The 16,415-nt window shown below is 42.5% G+C and overlaps 1 protein-coding gene across 8 annotated transcripts in view; it reads right to left on the bottom strand.

The window, feature by feature from the left end:
• Positions 1-67: 67 nt before the first annotated feature.
• Positions 68-16,415, bottom strand: part of tjp1b (tight junction protein 1b) — a 34,704-nt gene continuing 18,356 nt past the window's right edge. Inside the window, exons 9-28 of one of the 8 annotated variants that reach the window (XM_054619239.1) lie at positions 13,806-13,942; positions 13,077-13,182; positions 12,315-12,465; positions 11,546-11,654; positions 11,235-11,454; positions 10,537-10,721; positions 10,363-10,458; positions 10,169-10,251; positions 9,851-10,061; positions 9,665-9,765; positions 9,215-9,565; positions 8,676-8,906; positions 6,733-7,590; positions 6,158-6,249; positions 5,480-5,695; positions 5,228-5,364; positions 4,669-5,140; positions 4,274-4,491; positions 3,465-3,608; positions 68-1,813 (exon numbers count right to left, since the gene is read on the bottom strand). In XM_054619239.1, coding sequence (XP_054475214.1) covers positions 1,719-1,813; positions 3,465-3,608; positions 4,274-4,491; positions 4,669-5,140; positions 5,228-5,364; positions 5,480-5,695; positions 6,158-6,249; positions 6,733-7,590; positions 8,676-8,906; positions 9,215-9,565; positions 9,665-9,765; positions 9,851-10,061; positions 10,169-10,251; positions 10,363-10,458; positions 10,537-10,721; positions 11,235-11,454; positions 11,546-11,654; positions 12,315-12,465; positions 13,077-13,182; positions 13,806-13,942 — 4,213 coding nt within the window. In that variant the 3' untranslated portion in view covers positions 68-1,718. The remainder of the gene's footprint in view (positions 1,814-3,464; positions 3,609-4,273; positions 4,492-4,668; positions 5,141-5,227; positions 5,365-5,479; positions 5,696-6,157; positions 6,250-6,732; positions 7,591-8,675; positions 8,907-9,214; positions 9,566-9,664; positions 9,766-9,850; positions 10,062-10,168; positions 10,252-10,362; positions 10,459-10,536; positions 10,722-11,234; positions 11,455-11,545; positions 11,655-12,314; positions 12,466-13,076; positions 13,183-13,805; positions 13,943-16,415) is intronic. The other 7 variants (XM_054619241.1, XM_054619242.1, XM_054619240.1 and 4 more) reach the window with 7 other exon arrangements.

Raw genomic sequence — 16,415 nt, 5'->3', positions numbered from 1 at the left:
TGAACACAACACACTAATACAAGCAGCAGCTACTTTAAAAATGAATTTATTTATTAATACAGTGGTATACTTAGAAATGTGACGCAAATGAGAAAAAAAAAAGAAGTTGAACCAAAGAGAAATAAAAAATAAATAAAAATGTCAGCCACACGGGAAAATAAACTAGTGTCGGGTTGAAGCAGTGTTATCATATCAAAAGAAAATAGTACTGATGTGCCATAATAAATTGTCTATTAGTACAAAAATACATTTCGGGGCACACAATACAGCATCCAGTATCACAAATAAAGGAAGGGACCACTCTTCACAGCAGACCCCCTCAAGTACATCTTTTAAAATCATTTAAACCAAGCACTTCTCTATTTTGTAAATAAGAATAAAAAGTTTTTCTGACTGTTAAAAATGCCTTAAGTAGTGTGTGTGTATATGTTGGTAGAAAAGTCAGACTTATTACTGCTTATGTCAGTTCCAAGGCTCAGGGGTATAACCAGAATACAAACATAACCAATGTAACCGCTTTCTCTTTTTAACAAACGTTTTCTCTTTTATACAAAATAACAAAGATGTACAAAAGTTCATTTACAGAGAACCAAGGCCATATACTAGCAATATGTACAGCAACAATTTATCATCTTCTAGCTTTTTGTTTTTCCTCAGACTTCATATGCATAGCAGTAAAAGAAAGCATACCTTTTCATCAGCCTCAATTATTCTCGTGTGCTAAATCCAAGTTCACCGTTTATGAGAAAAATGCAGAGACAAACTTTTTCTTCCGTGGTGATCGCTATAACTGAGGGATCCGATGTTTTAAAGTTTCACTGAAAAGTTAATATGCAGATAAGGCATCACTGCTTGCAGTGTACGATGGGATTTTCATGTGTTGAACTTAGTAGTAGTAGCAGGCTTCTGGACCTGAGTCATAGCACATGCATAGATCTCTAGACAGCAGGAGTTTGTAAAATCAAGTCAGTATATTTATCTACGGTAAAACATTGCTACAAAAACATCAGTTTTAAACAGAAAGAGCCCCGTCAGAACAAACGGGCATCTGACACTAATACTTAACCTTCATTCTTCTTCTTATTATTTTTTCATCTTTATGACGCCTACGTCTTCCTTCAAGAGTCGGGCTCAGCATTTCTCAAGTCCTCAGAGATCCTTCATGAGTGAAACGCATGACCACAGAACTCACAAACAAAAGTTTTGCATATACCAACTTTCCTGTTTGTGAGTTTTTTTTTTTTTTTTTTTTTTTTTTTTTTTTTACAGTACGCAAAAAATCCCATTGCAATATTAAATGAGTTTCCAAAATTCTCCTTTTTTTTCTTTTTTTCTGCAACGCTCTGACCTTTTACAAAATTAGCTAAAAATGTCAAAACGAGATGATTCAGTCTGTGGCACTGGTCATGCATTCCAACTTCAGTTCCTTTGTTTAAATAACATGTTTTAATCTTTTATTTTTTGCAAGCCTTGAAAGCACCGAAAAGAAAGAAAGAAAAGAACTAGAGTACAGCGTTGGGGATGCTGGACTCCTCCGACTCTCCTTGTGTGTGTCGTTTTTCTCTTTTTTTAAATTATGGGGCACGGTAAACAACGTGAGAGTGTCAGGTTCATACTTCATGGAGCATCGTGCACCCTGCCGCGGTGGAGGGAGCCCGGCAGGGGCAGCTAAGGTCCCCTGTTTATCACATTCAGTAACAGGCCAGCTGTTGCCCTCTTCAGAAGTGGTCGATGAGCACAGACACACAGTTTGCACCCACCAGGTAGTTCGGGTCTCCAGGAAGAGATTTGTTCTGCCAGGTTTTGGGATCACCTGCAGGAAAGAGAGACAAGATGTCAGCCGCTGGAGCTACGCCCTTCCTCTTTGAAATACAGAAGAAAAATAGAGATGCACCGATCCAACTCTTTCAGTCCCATTAGTGAAACCTGTGTTTTTGGTATCAGAGTACAAATCTGTGTGAAATTAATAAACTGAAAGAAGTGACTGGTATCTTTATTTTATGTGTAAGGCATCAGGTTTGACTTGGACATTGCTTTCTGAACTTTGGAAGACAATGTAATGAATGTAACAAATAAATAAATAGATATCAATCATCTGAGTCGTATGTATTATTGAAATAATAAATAGTGCACCAGCAACTTGATAAATAATCTTCAAAATTAACAGGAATTAAAGTGTAAACATTTTAAATGGAGCAAAAAAATGATCAAAAATTAAACAGGAATTTAAATTCCAGTATATAACATATAGAATTGAATAGATCTTCCTCAGTGTCACTGATACCCGATCCAGCTGTTTGAGTATCGGTGCATCCCTCACAGAAACACAACAGATGCTCCAAACAAAAGGGATTATTCTGATAGATGTTTCATCAACAAAACAAGTCTCAATGGAAAACGTTCGACTGATGATGATTTAATGCATACATTAAAGCAGGAAATGAATTCCTGTTGCTCACCGTGAGTTTATGTGATTAGTTAATGTTTAATGGATCGTTCAGATTTAATGAATGTTAACTGAGTTACTTCATACATTAATTCATATGCCACCAAATTAGCTATAATTCAGTTACATAGGAAAGTGCATCTGATCAGTTTATCTGCACAGCAGTGCTGGTTCTCATGGAAATATAAAGCTGTGTTTGGTGGTCACATGCAAACTTCTACATATTGTTAAATGACACAACGGTCTTGTTTATGTTTATGAGGCCACATATGTTTATGTGGCTCAAGGCTACTATAGCTAATAATTTCTTACGGTAACTTGAGAGTTGCATTGTGGGTAATGTAAATTACCAATCAAATAAAAGGCTACCTTATTATCTTCCATCTTGAGTTAATACATTAAAATGATGGTTGTAGTACAGACGACTGCTGTGGTGTCAATGAAGATTGACAGCTAATAGTCAAGCTGTTTTTAATTCGTTCATAAAGAGAATCATTTTCATAAAAATTTAATAAATTGCTCGTAATTAATGTAAAAAGCCATTTAAGGCGGCAACTAATGATCAAAACATAGAGAAAATGGTACTCACAAGTCACTTAAATTAACTTGTTTTGTCCAAATGAACACTCAAAAAACCCACAGACATTCAGTTTACTGTCTTATAAGACAAAAAGTTGCAACCATTGAGTAGCTGAAAGTTATGCCACATGTTTTGCATGGAAAAGTTCTAATTATAAAAATGGTTGATTTCATTTCTGTGACTGACTCGACTCTATTAAATCGACTAAATGTTTCAGCTCTAGTGGCACTGAAGCATCTTTTTTTTGTTAGAACTGTCTTAAAGCCTTACATTTGAATTAATCCTCAGTTCATATTAATCACATCTTCAGACAGGCATGAAGAAGAAATGAGGGGAATATGGAAAACAGAGGATATGATTTAAATGAGTCAGACACCAAGAAACTCTCTAATCACAAAAGCCAGCCCAAAGACCCCAAAAGGACAGAGGACAGCATACCCGACGAGGAGTCGGAGGATTTTAGAGCAAAAGACCAACCATCAGGGGTCATAGACGCACAGTGAGGTAAGCGCAGCTCCACCGGCTTCAGGAACTTGAGTCCATGCGGGCCACACATCACCAGCGGACTTAGCAGCGTTTCTCCTGCACGGACACACAACAAGATTTAAATTCTACAAATTAAACATGCAGGAATTAATCAGCACACCTGGATTATTTATTACCCAATCAAGAGGCAAAATGGAGTTAGGCCTTCATCGTCAAAGGTAACTGTTAACCGACTGGCCAGATTAATTAAGTTACCACACTCCCTTGGTGCCTAATGTTAATCTAAAGAAATGCTCTAAATGTAACTGCTGGGATGTTATTTTATTTAAGAGCTCATTTGTAACTGTGTAACCACTGTTTAGCCTTTACATCAGCTATTTAATTTGTTCTATCTCCTTTGACTTTTATGTTTATACTTCTTTTCATAAGATGCAGAGTTTTTTGCTTTTGTTTCATTATACAGCAGCAATAACGTGAAGTGTAAAATGTAGTAAGTCACAAATTTATAAAATCTTAGATAATGTAGTAATCAAATCTACAAATATCCAATAAAGGTACTGCTGAAACTATTGTGATGTAGGAATTCATAAAAACATAAAAAATGTATGTACGCATTAAAATCCTGCATTGGCTCCAAAACTAAAAAGTCACAAACTCCCTTGTTTACTGCGGTTATTGTATAACTTCAAGTGTTTTTTTTTTTCTCTGAGTGTACTATAGTTTGTTCCTTGAAATGATTCAGATATAAAGAAAGCACTGACCTTTCTCCTTGTCGAGGGGGGGCAGGATGCTGTTGTCCCGGCACACCTTGAAGTAAATCTCCTGCTCCACGCTCTCGGGGATGGCACCCTGGGGGATGATGATGCTGACGCCCGTCTCGATGGAGCTCAGGACCCCTCCGTTACAGTTGAAGATCCCCCGGGCGGTGGCCACCACCGTGTGTCCTTCATCCTCGTCATCATCATCCAGTGTGCTGGGGCTGAGGGACGGAGCACAAAAAGTCAGCGTCATCAGTCAAAACAGTGGAGGTAGAGAAAGTTGCACAGCAGAGGACACAAGAACAAACCCCCTGTGAACAAACACGTCTCTGTATGTCTTTCAGCAGCTCAGTAATTACCCTCAATGGTGTGTATGTGAAAACGTATGAGTTTCTCACCTTACAGGGATGGCCTTGGGAATGGCGTTGATGTTATTGTGCTGGTATTTGGGCCTGTTGTCCATAGTGCGTGTGAAGGTGTCCAGGCCACTGTCGTGGTCCAGGGGCTGTGGTGACAGCGTGGGCTTCCCACTGCTGTTGTTCACCACGCTGGGCTTACCGAGGAGGTCCGTCTTCACCTGTGTGTCGTTGGGCAGCAGGTTGTGGTTGAACTTGGGGCTCTCAAACTTGCGCTCAAAGGGCCGGGCTGAGCTGGTGTACGGCTTGGGGACGTAGCGGTTGTAGCTCGTTGGAGCGGGAGCGCCCAGCGTCTTTGGCGGTGCTGTTTCGGTGCCGTTGACTGGGGATTTGTCGGGGAGGCCCCTCGGGGGCAGGTAGCCACCAGGAGTGGGTTCGTCCCGGCTGGCCGGCCTGAGAGCTGGCAGCTCGGGTTTAGGATTGGGTGAAATCATTGGCTCGGGTATGGAGTTCCCTGGAAATGTTTGAAGGAAGATACAATCACTTAAACACAGTCTTTGTCAAGCTATTATATTCTCGCACTTCAGAAGAGAGAGCTTACCGTCATTGGGGCTGAGCTTGGGCAGTGTGTTGGGTGGGATGGCGGACGCGGGGGGCCCGTACTGTGATGATGGGCTGATTTGCGGCAAGGGTTCATATCTTTTCTCCACTGGACTCACCTTCTCTACAGACTCAACTCTGCAGTAGGTAGACACAAACCATACGGTTAACAAAACAATTAGGATTCTGCAGCTGGTGGAGCCAAAGAAGCATTCGACCTGAGGTGTGGTTCTACCATGAGGTGTGGTTCTACCTGTTGTATGGGTAGGACAGCTGAGCTGGTTTGGACAGATCATGGAAGCGGTTGATGCCAGGACTGGGTTGGCCCATGGCCTTGCTGTCAAAGCTACGGCGATCAAAGTAGGACAACTGCTTCCTGTAGTATTCCTCATCCTCATCTGGGTCATAGTGGTTAGAACGCATGACATCATCCAGGGGTTTAGTGTGGGGCTTCTGTGGCTCAGGGGCCCTGCAGAGGAAGGGGAAAAAAAAAGAAAGAAAGTGATACAGCTGCAGAGATTTAAACAGCAGGGAAAGCCCGCTGGACAACGTTTTGATGGAAGACAACCGGACTGTCATTTCAGCCTCTATGTAAGTAACATTTGTAGACAATCTGGACATCCCAGACAGGGTGAAGAGCTGAGTAAAGCCATGAGCCTGGTGCTGACCTTCTCACAGCAGGGATCAATGATATTCCTAATGACCCTGTAAACATGCAGAACTGGTAGTCTTGGTAGAAAGACTCTTGGTCTTTTGATGGCTTTTTGTGCCTTTGCACACCACTCCAGAATCTGGCTTGCTATACCATGACTTGTGTCCACTAGGTGGAGCTCAAACAACTATATATAATTCCAAGATGCCTTTGCGAGGATCTCAGAGTTGTCCTTCACCCACCTACTTTGCAGCCTGGGGTTCTGTGAGGACTACATACCTATAGGTGGATTTCTCCTGCTCCAGGTTGCTGAGGGAATTGGCCTTGAGGACTGGGCCAGGTGCAACCACAGGTTTGGGAACATCTGCAGGCTGAAAAGAAAAGGGAAGGTGTCTCTTGGATGCTTCTTGCATCTGATCCAGATCATTTGTTCACGTGAACGGATTGCATGCACATGGATGTCTGTGCCTGACAGCTCACAGGCCAGAGGATTTCAAAACAATGATCATTTCACAAAAACAAGCTTGCAGTTTGAAGTCTGTCTATTCTGCAGTTTTTCACTGCAGTTTGGGAAAAGATCATTTGGCATTTGGAGTGTATGTGGAGTATTTCTTGTGCTGCTTTGAAATACTTGCATATCCAAGTACCGTATGTTAAACCTCTTCAATAGCTAACAAAGGCTCCCATCTGAAATATAGCCTAACATGACACATCTTGTAGCAGACATTTAAGTTATTAAAATTTAGAGTAACAATATGATCCCAGTTATCTTTCTTTGTTATCAATGTTTATAACTGTGATGAAGTTCCCTTAGAGGCTCAAATGTAGAGTTGTGAGATCTGTGAGGAACTCACCCTGAGTGCTGATTCTCCTCCTTCCTTAGCTCTGTCCATAGAAACAGACCGTTTATTCTCAAACATCTTTACTCTGTTGAGCACCGACTGTGGTTTCATGGCCGGGTCCTCGTCCAGGTCTTCCCGTGGCGGAGGAGGGAGGGGTTTGGAGCCCGGACTGATCGCTGGTTCAACCGGAGAGGGCAGGGTCTCTGGTCTAGGAGGGGGAATTGTGGGTTCAGAGTTGATCATAGGGTCATGCATCCCTTGCTTAAAGCCCCGGTGTGCAGGCCCAGGAATGTAGGTGGGCCTCAGACCAGAGTCACTGTAATACTGCTTCGGGGGCTCCGGGGATCGAGGTGAATTAATGGGGAAGCCGTGAGGTTCTGCCTCATAAGGGGAGCGGGCATCGTAGCCACCTTGGGGCGGGGGTGGGGGCTCATCGTAACGAATGGGACCGGGTTTACTGTGCCGTCTCCTGCCATCGTAGCCCAGCGGAGGGGCCTCATCGTACCGCGGCTGAGTGGGGCTGTAGTCCCTCCCTGGTCCATCGTCGTAGGGCGACCGGGGGCTGTAGCCCATGGGTTGCTGGTGGCCCGTCTGGTACCCTGCGGGCTGGGAGGACGAGGTCTGCTGGTCATAGGGGGGCCACTGTTCGTTGTAATGAGGCACACGGTTGTCGTAGTGCAGGTGAGAGTCAGTGTTGTGAGGCTTTGGTTCTGTGTAGCCGCCTCCATCGTATCCGTAAGGCGGGTGGTCGTACTCTCGGTATGGCTGTTTGTCCTGGAACGGCGGCTGGTGACAGTAGCTCAGAGATTGCTTCAGGCCATGGTTGATTCGCACAGGGTCCTCCATGTTGTACAGATCTTTCTTGTACATCTGTGAAGAAACAACACTAAATGAATTCATCTGTTACATCGTCATTATTTTCAGCGTTTACCAATCACCATGTTGGAGGACAGAGAGCAGCCAGGGAAAAATGCTTTCCCAACACCAGATTGAGAATAATTAAATAAAAAATGACATTCAATACCGGGATATAAACTGAAACTTCGAGGAATATAATATGTATAAAGAATTTACCAAATTATTAGAAAATAAACCCCTCTACTGTTTAATTAAACAAAAATCAATTCAAAGTGCAATTACACAAGCAAACCTTCGTCCATTATTCAAAAACAGTTCTGAATGCCTGTTTGACAAGATGCCTCTCAAGAATGATTATAATCCATATGGACAGTAGGTTTTACACATTAACACATTATATAAATAGTGAACTAACAAGCAATTTGCACATTTCTGAAAGGCCTCATTTCAAACAAATGATGTGTAGCCTGTAGACAGCAAATCTAGTTACAGTACTTCCTATAGGAGAAGGTTGATTTGTTGTCATCTACTCTGGACAAAACTACTAAACGGAAGACACAATGCAGTGTGCTGATGTACGTTTGTTTTTAGATAGGGAATATTGCTTGCTGGAAATCATTACCAAGAGTACTGTCTGCAGGTTAGCTTTCATCATGCAACCAACATTCAGTTTGCATCTAATGCAACGTCAAACTACTGGCACTACAACAGACGACACATCTACCACTATGATGCCACTGTAAGTGTTACTATCGTTCATCTACAGAAGAGAGTTAAAGCTGAAAGGAACCCAAAAACATTAGGAGCCATGCAAAGGAAGTAAGAGGCAACAGTTAGGGCTGGTTGTGGATGTCTTCACCCTGGTCAAAGACTCAGATGTACCAGTCCTTCTGGTCTCCCAGCCCACTGTGCTGCATGTGGACTAGTCTGTCGCACATTTTCTCTGGGAGCCAGAGGCACACAGTGGGCTCAGTGAGTCACACAGTGTGGGCATGTCATGCAGAGAGCGAGTGGAAAGCAGGTGCGAGAAGACAGGCAGTTAAAACAGCAGGCTGGGGCCCAGGCCCGGTCCGAGTGGCTGGTGAAACAGCGGGTACCTTTGGTTCTGGACCAGGCGGTCCAGACGGGTGGGGTTCATGTGGTGATGGTGGGGGCTGAATAAGCTCAGGGGCAGGGCTGGGGCTGCTAAGTGAGTCAGCCTGAGGAGCTGCGGCTGCAGCAGGCGGCTCCTCTAGGTGCAAACCCTCAAGCTGTACAGGCTGCTCAACAGCAGGGGGCGCTACCACCGTCGGAGGCAACGAGGGCATGGGCAGAGCAGCCTCATCTTGCTGTGAAGTATTGTTAAGAGACATTTATAACACAGCCGGCCAAGGGCACACAAAGTACAGCTCACCCCAACACCATGGTCTTCTTCCTGACACTGAATCAGTTTTACACCAGCCAGAGAATGTGGTTAGAATAGAAAACATACCAGTAGCTTCTAAAACATGTTTATTACTTAGCAAAGGGCATTTAATCTTAACAAAGGTCGGGACACAACACTGAACACAAAGGAGCTATTCCTCAGCTCTGCAGTACTTTTAGCCATCATCCATCTCTGATGGGTGCAGGCTGCAAAGCTAGACATGAACTTTACCTGTTGTGGGGCGGCCATCTTGAAACCAGCGGGGTCTATGCGACTGGCTGGGTCGGGCTGCACGGGGTGCTGGTATCCAGGGTAACCAGGGGTGTCCTGAATCACAGGCGGGTCTTCTCGCACGGGCTCGGAAGAGCGTGTGATGGCGGGCTCCGTGGGCAGACCCACCTCGTCGTTCAAAGTCTCGTCCAGCTCCTGGTCTGTGTACGCTCCACCCTCCGTGTCTGTGTCCTCATAGTCAGACGTGTGGCGGCTGTCCGTGCTATACATGGAGTATTCACTTCCTGGCGCAGACAGGTAGGACAGACGGTCGTCGTGGATGTCCAAGTCATCCTCTGTAGTGCCATCCGCCTGAGCAGAGAAATGATAAATCATGTGTCACTCAGTGAGACAAACAGGAATTAAAAAAAATATTGTTGAGGGAAAAGGAATGACACAACCGTCTCTCACCTTGCCCTCTGACACCCACACCAACTGGTTCTGCTGCTGTTGGATTGTTTCTTTCAGAGCTCCGTACCAGCCATCATTCATATTGTTCATGTTGATGGTGGCTAAAAAGGAGTATTTTTTTGAGTCACTATCACTTCAAGAAGAATAAAACATGTAAAAGAGACAATATACACTCTGCACACTCACTGGTGAACAGGTGGTGATTATTCTTCCTCAGTTTGATGGCTCTCTCATAGAGCTTCCTGGCGCTCTTCCTGGACTCTGGACACAGTCTGGTCCTCATGTTCTTCACACCCTGCTTAGTATCAGGATTTAGGAAGACGACAATCGGGTACCACTGAGCATAGTTCAGCCGGTCCACAGCGTTGGGGGTGATGTCCAGGACAGCATGTTTGTCCTTCATGAGATAAAGGGCAGGAAAGAGGAGAGATGGAAAATATATCTGTGAAGAAATAATCCAAGAACCTACAATGCTGTTTATATGAAACAAGGAGGGATACTCACTCTGTCAATGATCTGCTTGATGGTGTGAAGACGAATGATTCCTGAACTACGCTGGTCTGTACCTGCATCTCTCGGTTCACTCTCTGGAAAAGAGGTTAAAGGATTAAAGAAGAAGACATTCTTAAGCACTAATAGTTTTACTGGCAGTTGATGTTATCTACGATACATGTGCAGTAAAATGCATACAAACATACTTGCAAGCTCAAAAAGATCTGGCTCTTCTCTGGCGAGTTTTTCTCGAGCAACATCAGCGATCGGCCCGAATATCACCACAGGTCTCAGGAAACCAGCTGCAGAGAAACATAACAAAATATGAAATGACTCAGAAATCTAGGCGAAAGGCTAGCAGACATTATCAGATTCCTCACCCTCTCTCAACACGACTCTTTCGTAAGCCGGGAACTTTGTCTGCACTGGCTGAGAAGACAGATCCTCTCTGCTCTTCCTCAGGTTCCTCTTTGAGCTCCGAAGACCACGAAACCTCCAGAAGTCGGCCCTGTCGCCTCCCGCTGTTTTGGGGAGAGTGTATTGCACGCTGGACAGCTGCTCTGCTCTGTTAACAAATGGCAGAAAGACAGAGACGGTTCTTAATGTAACACAAGCTAACGGATGTGTCATAAATTTGGCACAGCGAGCCTCAACACTGCCAAAGCCTAAGGACACTACATGGCAATGATAATCATAACAAATTCAATATTAATATGGGGACTGACTAACTGTTGTGGCAAAGATTTATCAAGCATGTCAGTCTGTGAGACAACTGACATATGATTCAAGCCAAAGCAGACGCATGAACCTTTTAACCAGATGAAAACCTATTTATCTAATTTGGCTTATGTCATTCTTATATACTTCATTATCTTTATTAATCTTAATGCTCTGTTTTTTTTATGTAACTCTTATATTTAAACATCTACTGTAATTTTTTTATTTATTTTATTGTCTATTTGCCCTTGTTTAAATGTTTTACATTTCTTTGTAAAGCACTTTGAGCCACATCTCTTGTATGAAAAGTGCCCTATAAATAAAGTTTATCATTAAAACTACTTTATGGCTCTCAAGTCACCTGTTTTTGTTGGGGATGATGCCCCTCTCCACTTCTTGGTGATTCTTGCCGATGCGAATGGCCAGCCAGGAGCCCAGCTTCCCGTTGTAGAGGGTGTCCACCACACGGAACACCTCGCCCTTGTTGAAGCTCAACCCATACGGAGATTCCTTCTCGTACTCGAAGTGCGTCCGGATGTAGAAGGAGTCACCGACGTCCGACTCCACAATCCGCCGATACACTGAGCGGGAGAGAGCGAGTCAGAAGCATTGGGCTGATGTGATCAATACAAAAGGAATCTCTCATCTCATCTCCTTACTCACTTCACTTACCATCTTTCTTCTTCTGGGCCAGAATGGTGACCTCTTCACCTTTAGGAAGATCAAGGAGGAACAGCACCGCCTCCTCTCGGATTATGTTTGCAAAATCTACATTATTTACCTGGAATTGGGGAACACAGAGATTACTGCTTTATGCTTACAACAAAAAGTGACGTCACTGTTGTCTAGTACTTTAAAGTTTGAGTTAGGAAGGAGGCTTCCATTGTTCAAAGTGTGCGTGAGAGGAAGTGTAAATCTCTATTTAGATAAAAGGTTTACATAGCTCTTGCTGTTCTCAGTATTGTCTGAGTATCTGAAGATTTTACTGCACTAAAACAACTCAGGCCATTCCTCTTTATACTTGGAAAAAGGAGGGGGAGGTACAAACAGCAAGATATATGGCTTTGAGGAAATCGGACAAACACAGCGAGAGGAAACACTGTTTTTTTTTGTGTGTGCTCCCTCGGGGCCATTGCTAAGAGACCAGCATGGATGTACAAGAATTTTGGAGCAGCCAGTGTGTAAAACTGTGAACATAAAAAGGAAAAAGCTTGTGGACGCATACCCTATAAAACATGGCTGTTTACAGACACCATCAGGTGGCCATTGTTAAAACAAGGAGAAGAAAAAAACAACATAGATTAACAGCTCTAAGTTTTGGACATGTAACTTTTTGCAAGCTCTATTTTTTTCAACAACTCTAAAGGTGAAAAGAAACACTTGATTTTAGCTGTCAGTTTATAGACTTGCTGTGTTAAAAAAAAAAAAAAAAGTATCTCACCCTGAGAATTTGGTCGCCCTCCTCCAGGCCCTCCTTAGAAGCTGGGCTATCCTCAAGAACTCCGGCTACAAAGATGCCCACGTCATTCCCCCCAGCCAGCCGCAGCCCCACGCTCTCCCCCTTCCTGAACTTCACCAGCTTCATGCTCGGCCTGAGGATGAGGAAGATTATTGTAAGGATGATTTTCTCTGACATGACACCATTTGATGGCATTTCCGTCTTTCCAGTGCAAACTTCAATTTATGAATAGTTGAGTGACTCCTGGATGCAAGCCAGGTTTTCTCTTTTGCAGAGACTGTTTTCTCTCTTTACTGAGCTGATAAAACCAAATATGGTAAATTGTTCTGTATAAAGAGAAAGGCACAGTGATAGAGAACATTTGAATACATTTCAATAATTTTGCTATAGACAAAAATAACCACATTAAACTGTCTCACGCACCACCAGTTACACATCCAGCCATATTCAAAACTGCGTATTAAACTTGCCAACAAACCAGTGTGTTGAGAAAGTCACATTTCTTAACAGCATTGAAATCTCTGACTTGTTGCAGCCAGAAACGCTTTGAATAAATAACATTTTGAATGCTTCAAGATGTGCTGCTGTTATTTGAACTATAATTAAAATCCCTCACTCCTGCCTTCACTTTTTGTGACCTGAGACTTAAGGAGTGAGGCGCTCACAAAAGGTCACTTTTTGTTTTGTAGATTTAAACAAGACTTTAACATTTGATGTTGTGACAGTGTTCACTGTTATTATTACCTTAGGATGCTGTCGTCATGGGCAGCACTTGGCACAGGGGCATCAGAGGGACTGACTGGCAGGTCTACATCTGGCTGTCCAGGCTGAGCATACACCGGTTTGGGCTCTGAACCAAAACACAACCTCAGCTTATTAATGCAGACAGATGATGAACATGTAAAACTGCACAAAACAGGTTTAAATAACAAAGAAATACTCACTCAAACACATTAACAACTTAACAATACAGCAGGTAGATATGTTAAACTTAGAACAATTACACTGATCAAAAACACAACTGTTCTAAACCACAAACTGGCAAAGTGTCATCATGGACGCCTGCGCACACACACTCAAGGCACATAGTGTCCTGAACAGGGAGGTCAAACAGAAAGACAGCAGAGTGCTGCAGGCCGGGGAGGAACGTCAGACTCGATCAACTCATACGGTTTATTTTCATTTGGCTCCAGGCAAACTCAGCCAGGCTCAGCAGGCGTCTGGATCTAACTTTTCTGTTGTTAGTCTCTTAAAAAGGGCAAAAATGACTGGTTCAAATAGGATTCCATTTTTCTATCATGAAATCATTTAATAAAACAATAAAATAACTTAATATGGATGTGGAAACCCACACCAACATGTGGTATTTGTTTACAAGTACAAGACACAAATTATTGGTGTGTTAACATGTCTATGTGTTAACTGTCTGACACACAATATTCAGGTTTAATGGCAGATTGTTTTATGACTGACCTGGGAGTGGTGGGAGCTGTTTCTCCTCTCTAACGTTAGCCGACTCCTTCGGTTTGGGCAGAGGAACCTCCTCTGGTAGCTTCACTGGAGTTGAAGCCGGCTTCGAGATCCGTTCGTCATCACGACTTCTGTGACTGCTGACAAAAATAGATCTTTTTTTTGTTGCACAATTTGTCTTTAGGAAAGGAATGCGTGAGATTATAAATAGTGTATTGTGGAGATGTAGAGCTTGGAGGTAACAGGAGAGCTTTAAGGCTACATCTTGAATACACGCAACAATACCAAGGCCGTACACCACTCAACAAAAAAAACCTAGACTGTACGAATTTTTCTCCTGACTGCAGTGGGCACGCACTGGCTGAGAAAGGGGAAAAGCAGGTGAAAAGAACAGCTCGGAGTCTGACGCTGCGTCGTAGTCTTGAAGGTCACTCATTTGTCTTTCCACTTCTTTTGCGCTCTATTTTTAGAGAAGCTTATCTAAGGTGTCAGGGTGGATTCTGTCCTCCAGGTGAATTTCACAGTGTGACACTGGCTGTAGACCAGCAAAGGTTTGACTTCAACGGCAGTTTTAAAACAGTTAGGCAGCCTTACCTGATACACAGTGAACCTGGTCAATTACCAGTCAGTAAATGATGACAGAAATACCCTGTGTTTTGATAAATTCTGACATTCTCGATGTGTTTCAAATGCAAACTAGGCTCTATGGCTCTGTCTTCAAACTCCTGGGCACATGGCTGCTCACTGGCACAGCTTTACTGGCATAATAGTGCTTTATTAACAGGCTGAGTGACCGAGTAGCATGCAGGACCCTGTTTGAACTGGCTGGAGAGGAACAAAGCGCTTTTCTAATCCATCCAGGAGGAGGCCCTCCTTTTAAATGCCAATTTTCTGAACTGAGAAAAAAGCTTCACAGTTCACAGATCCAGGTTCAGATAAACAGTCACATCCTGTCCCAGCATTTCCTTCCTATTAATTGAAATACTTAAATGGGTTGTGCTCCAGTGGCCTAGATGTGTCAGAAATAAACCAATACAACACATTGTTGGTTTTGGCATCTTAACTTGACACACACATAATCAAGAATATCGCACACTAAACACAATCTGTTCAACCCAAAAAAAAAAAAAAAAAAATCAAGCCAGGAATCTGCAGATAAAAAGAAAGATTTCAGAAAAGCTCAGCCTCAAAAGGGGAGACGGTTGACACTGATAGTGGGTGACTGCATTTTGTTCCTTCGTTGTTTGAGCCATATTGTCATTGTGCCAAACTTGCGGTTTGCCCACAGAAACATTCAAGAGACACGAGGATCCTGCGACTCTTATCATCTCAAGTCATAATAAGACGCCTCACTGAATAATTGATGTTATATAACATCACGTCAGCAATCTTCCATTAAGTAATAATTTGCTGTTACAGTCATATTTGCAATAGAGAAATAATGCATTTGTTCCGGGAAAATCAGTGCTTTGGGAGAGTTTAGGGTTGTCTATTAATCTACATTAAATCTATTCAGGATTTACTAGCACGACTATTAGTAGCTACTCACACTGCATAAAGGTGACAAACTTACGGTATTCTCCAGCTGTTGAGTCTTAATAAGGGAATAAAAAGGGCAGACAAATCTCATTAAGTAAGAGTTGGTGAGACTGTACGTATAATCATTTAGCTTTTTTCTACTGAGGATTTTCCATTTTTGGCATATAACATCATCTTAAAGACTTTTCAATGTTCCATAAGAAATAAATTAGCATTTTCTGAAACTATCAAAACAGCTCCGTTCCAAATGGCAGAGGACATTAAATTCAATACACACAGTAAAATAGGTTGAGCACAGATTTTTTTAAACAAAGCAGAGCAGAGTTTGAACCCTAATTGACCAAAATTGTCTTTTTAGCAGCTTAACAGTTGACTTTTATTTTCCTCGGGTCAATAAGCAGTGTGAAAGGGGAACAACTCTGGTGCTCTATTAAGTTGAAATGAAGAATTAATGAGGTACTTTCAAACAAGGTTACAGTCACAGAAGTGCTGAATGGGTTGATGGCGGGTATTACCTCAAACATAAAATCGAAAGTCCTTCACAGCTCAAACCAAACAAGTCTGTCATAATGACCGCTGACAGTGGAAGTTCATGACGACAACATTGGTTATACAACAGATTTTTAAATATTAACAAAGGGCTGAAACTAATTATTGTTTTGACGTCAGGAAAAAATAGATTGTATTACCAAACCTAAAAAACAACAAAAAAGCCCCTAAATAATCAATTAACAATCTGATTAGAAAACAAAAAGCAGCATAATGTCACCATGACAGGCTTCAACAAGGAAATGTAGAAAAAGTACTCAAAATATTAGTCGATTATCAAAACAGATGGCAATTATGTTTCTGCTGATTGACTAATTGATTAATTGTTTCAGAAAATTCCCTTTCAATTAAAAACCTGGCCAATCAAGTGGCTGTAATCTGTAATAATATAGTTTTGTTGATATTTGTTATATTTAGTGGTTAGGAGTCACTGCGCTGCTGTTTCAGTTAGTATCCAATATTGTGGCCTGTACTGAGACATTCATTTTCTATTTTTTTTATTGAAATCTTTATTATTGTTGGTCC

The sequence above is a fragment of the Anoplopoma fimbria genome, chromosome 19 (genome assembly GCF_027596085.1).
Source record: "Anoplopoma fimbria isolate UVic2021 breed Golden Eagle Sablefish chromosome 19, Afim_UVic_2022, whole genome shotgun sequence".
NCBI lineage: Eukaryota > Metazoa > Chordata > Actinopteri > Perciformes > Anoplopomatidae > Anoplopoma > Anoplopoma fimbria.
This window is presented reverse-complemented; position numbering and strand designations above follow the sequence as displayed.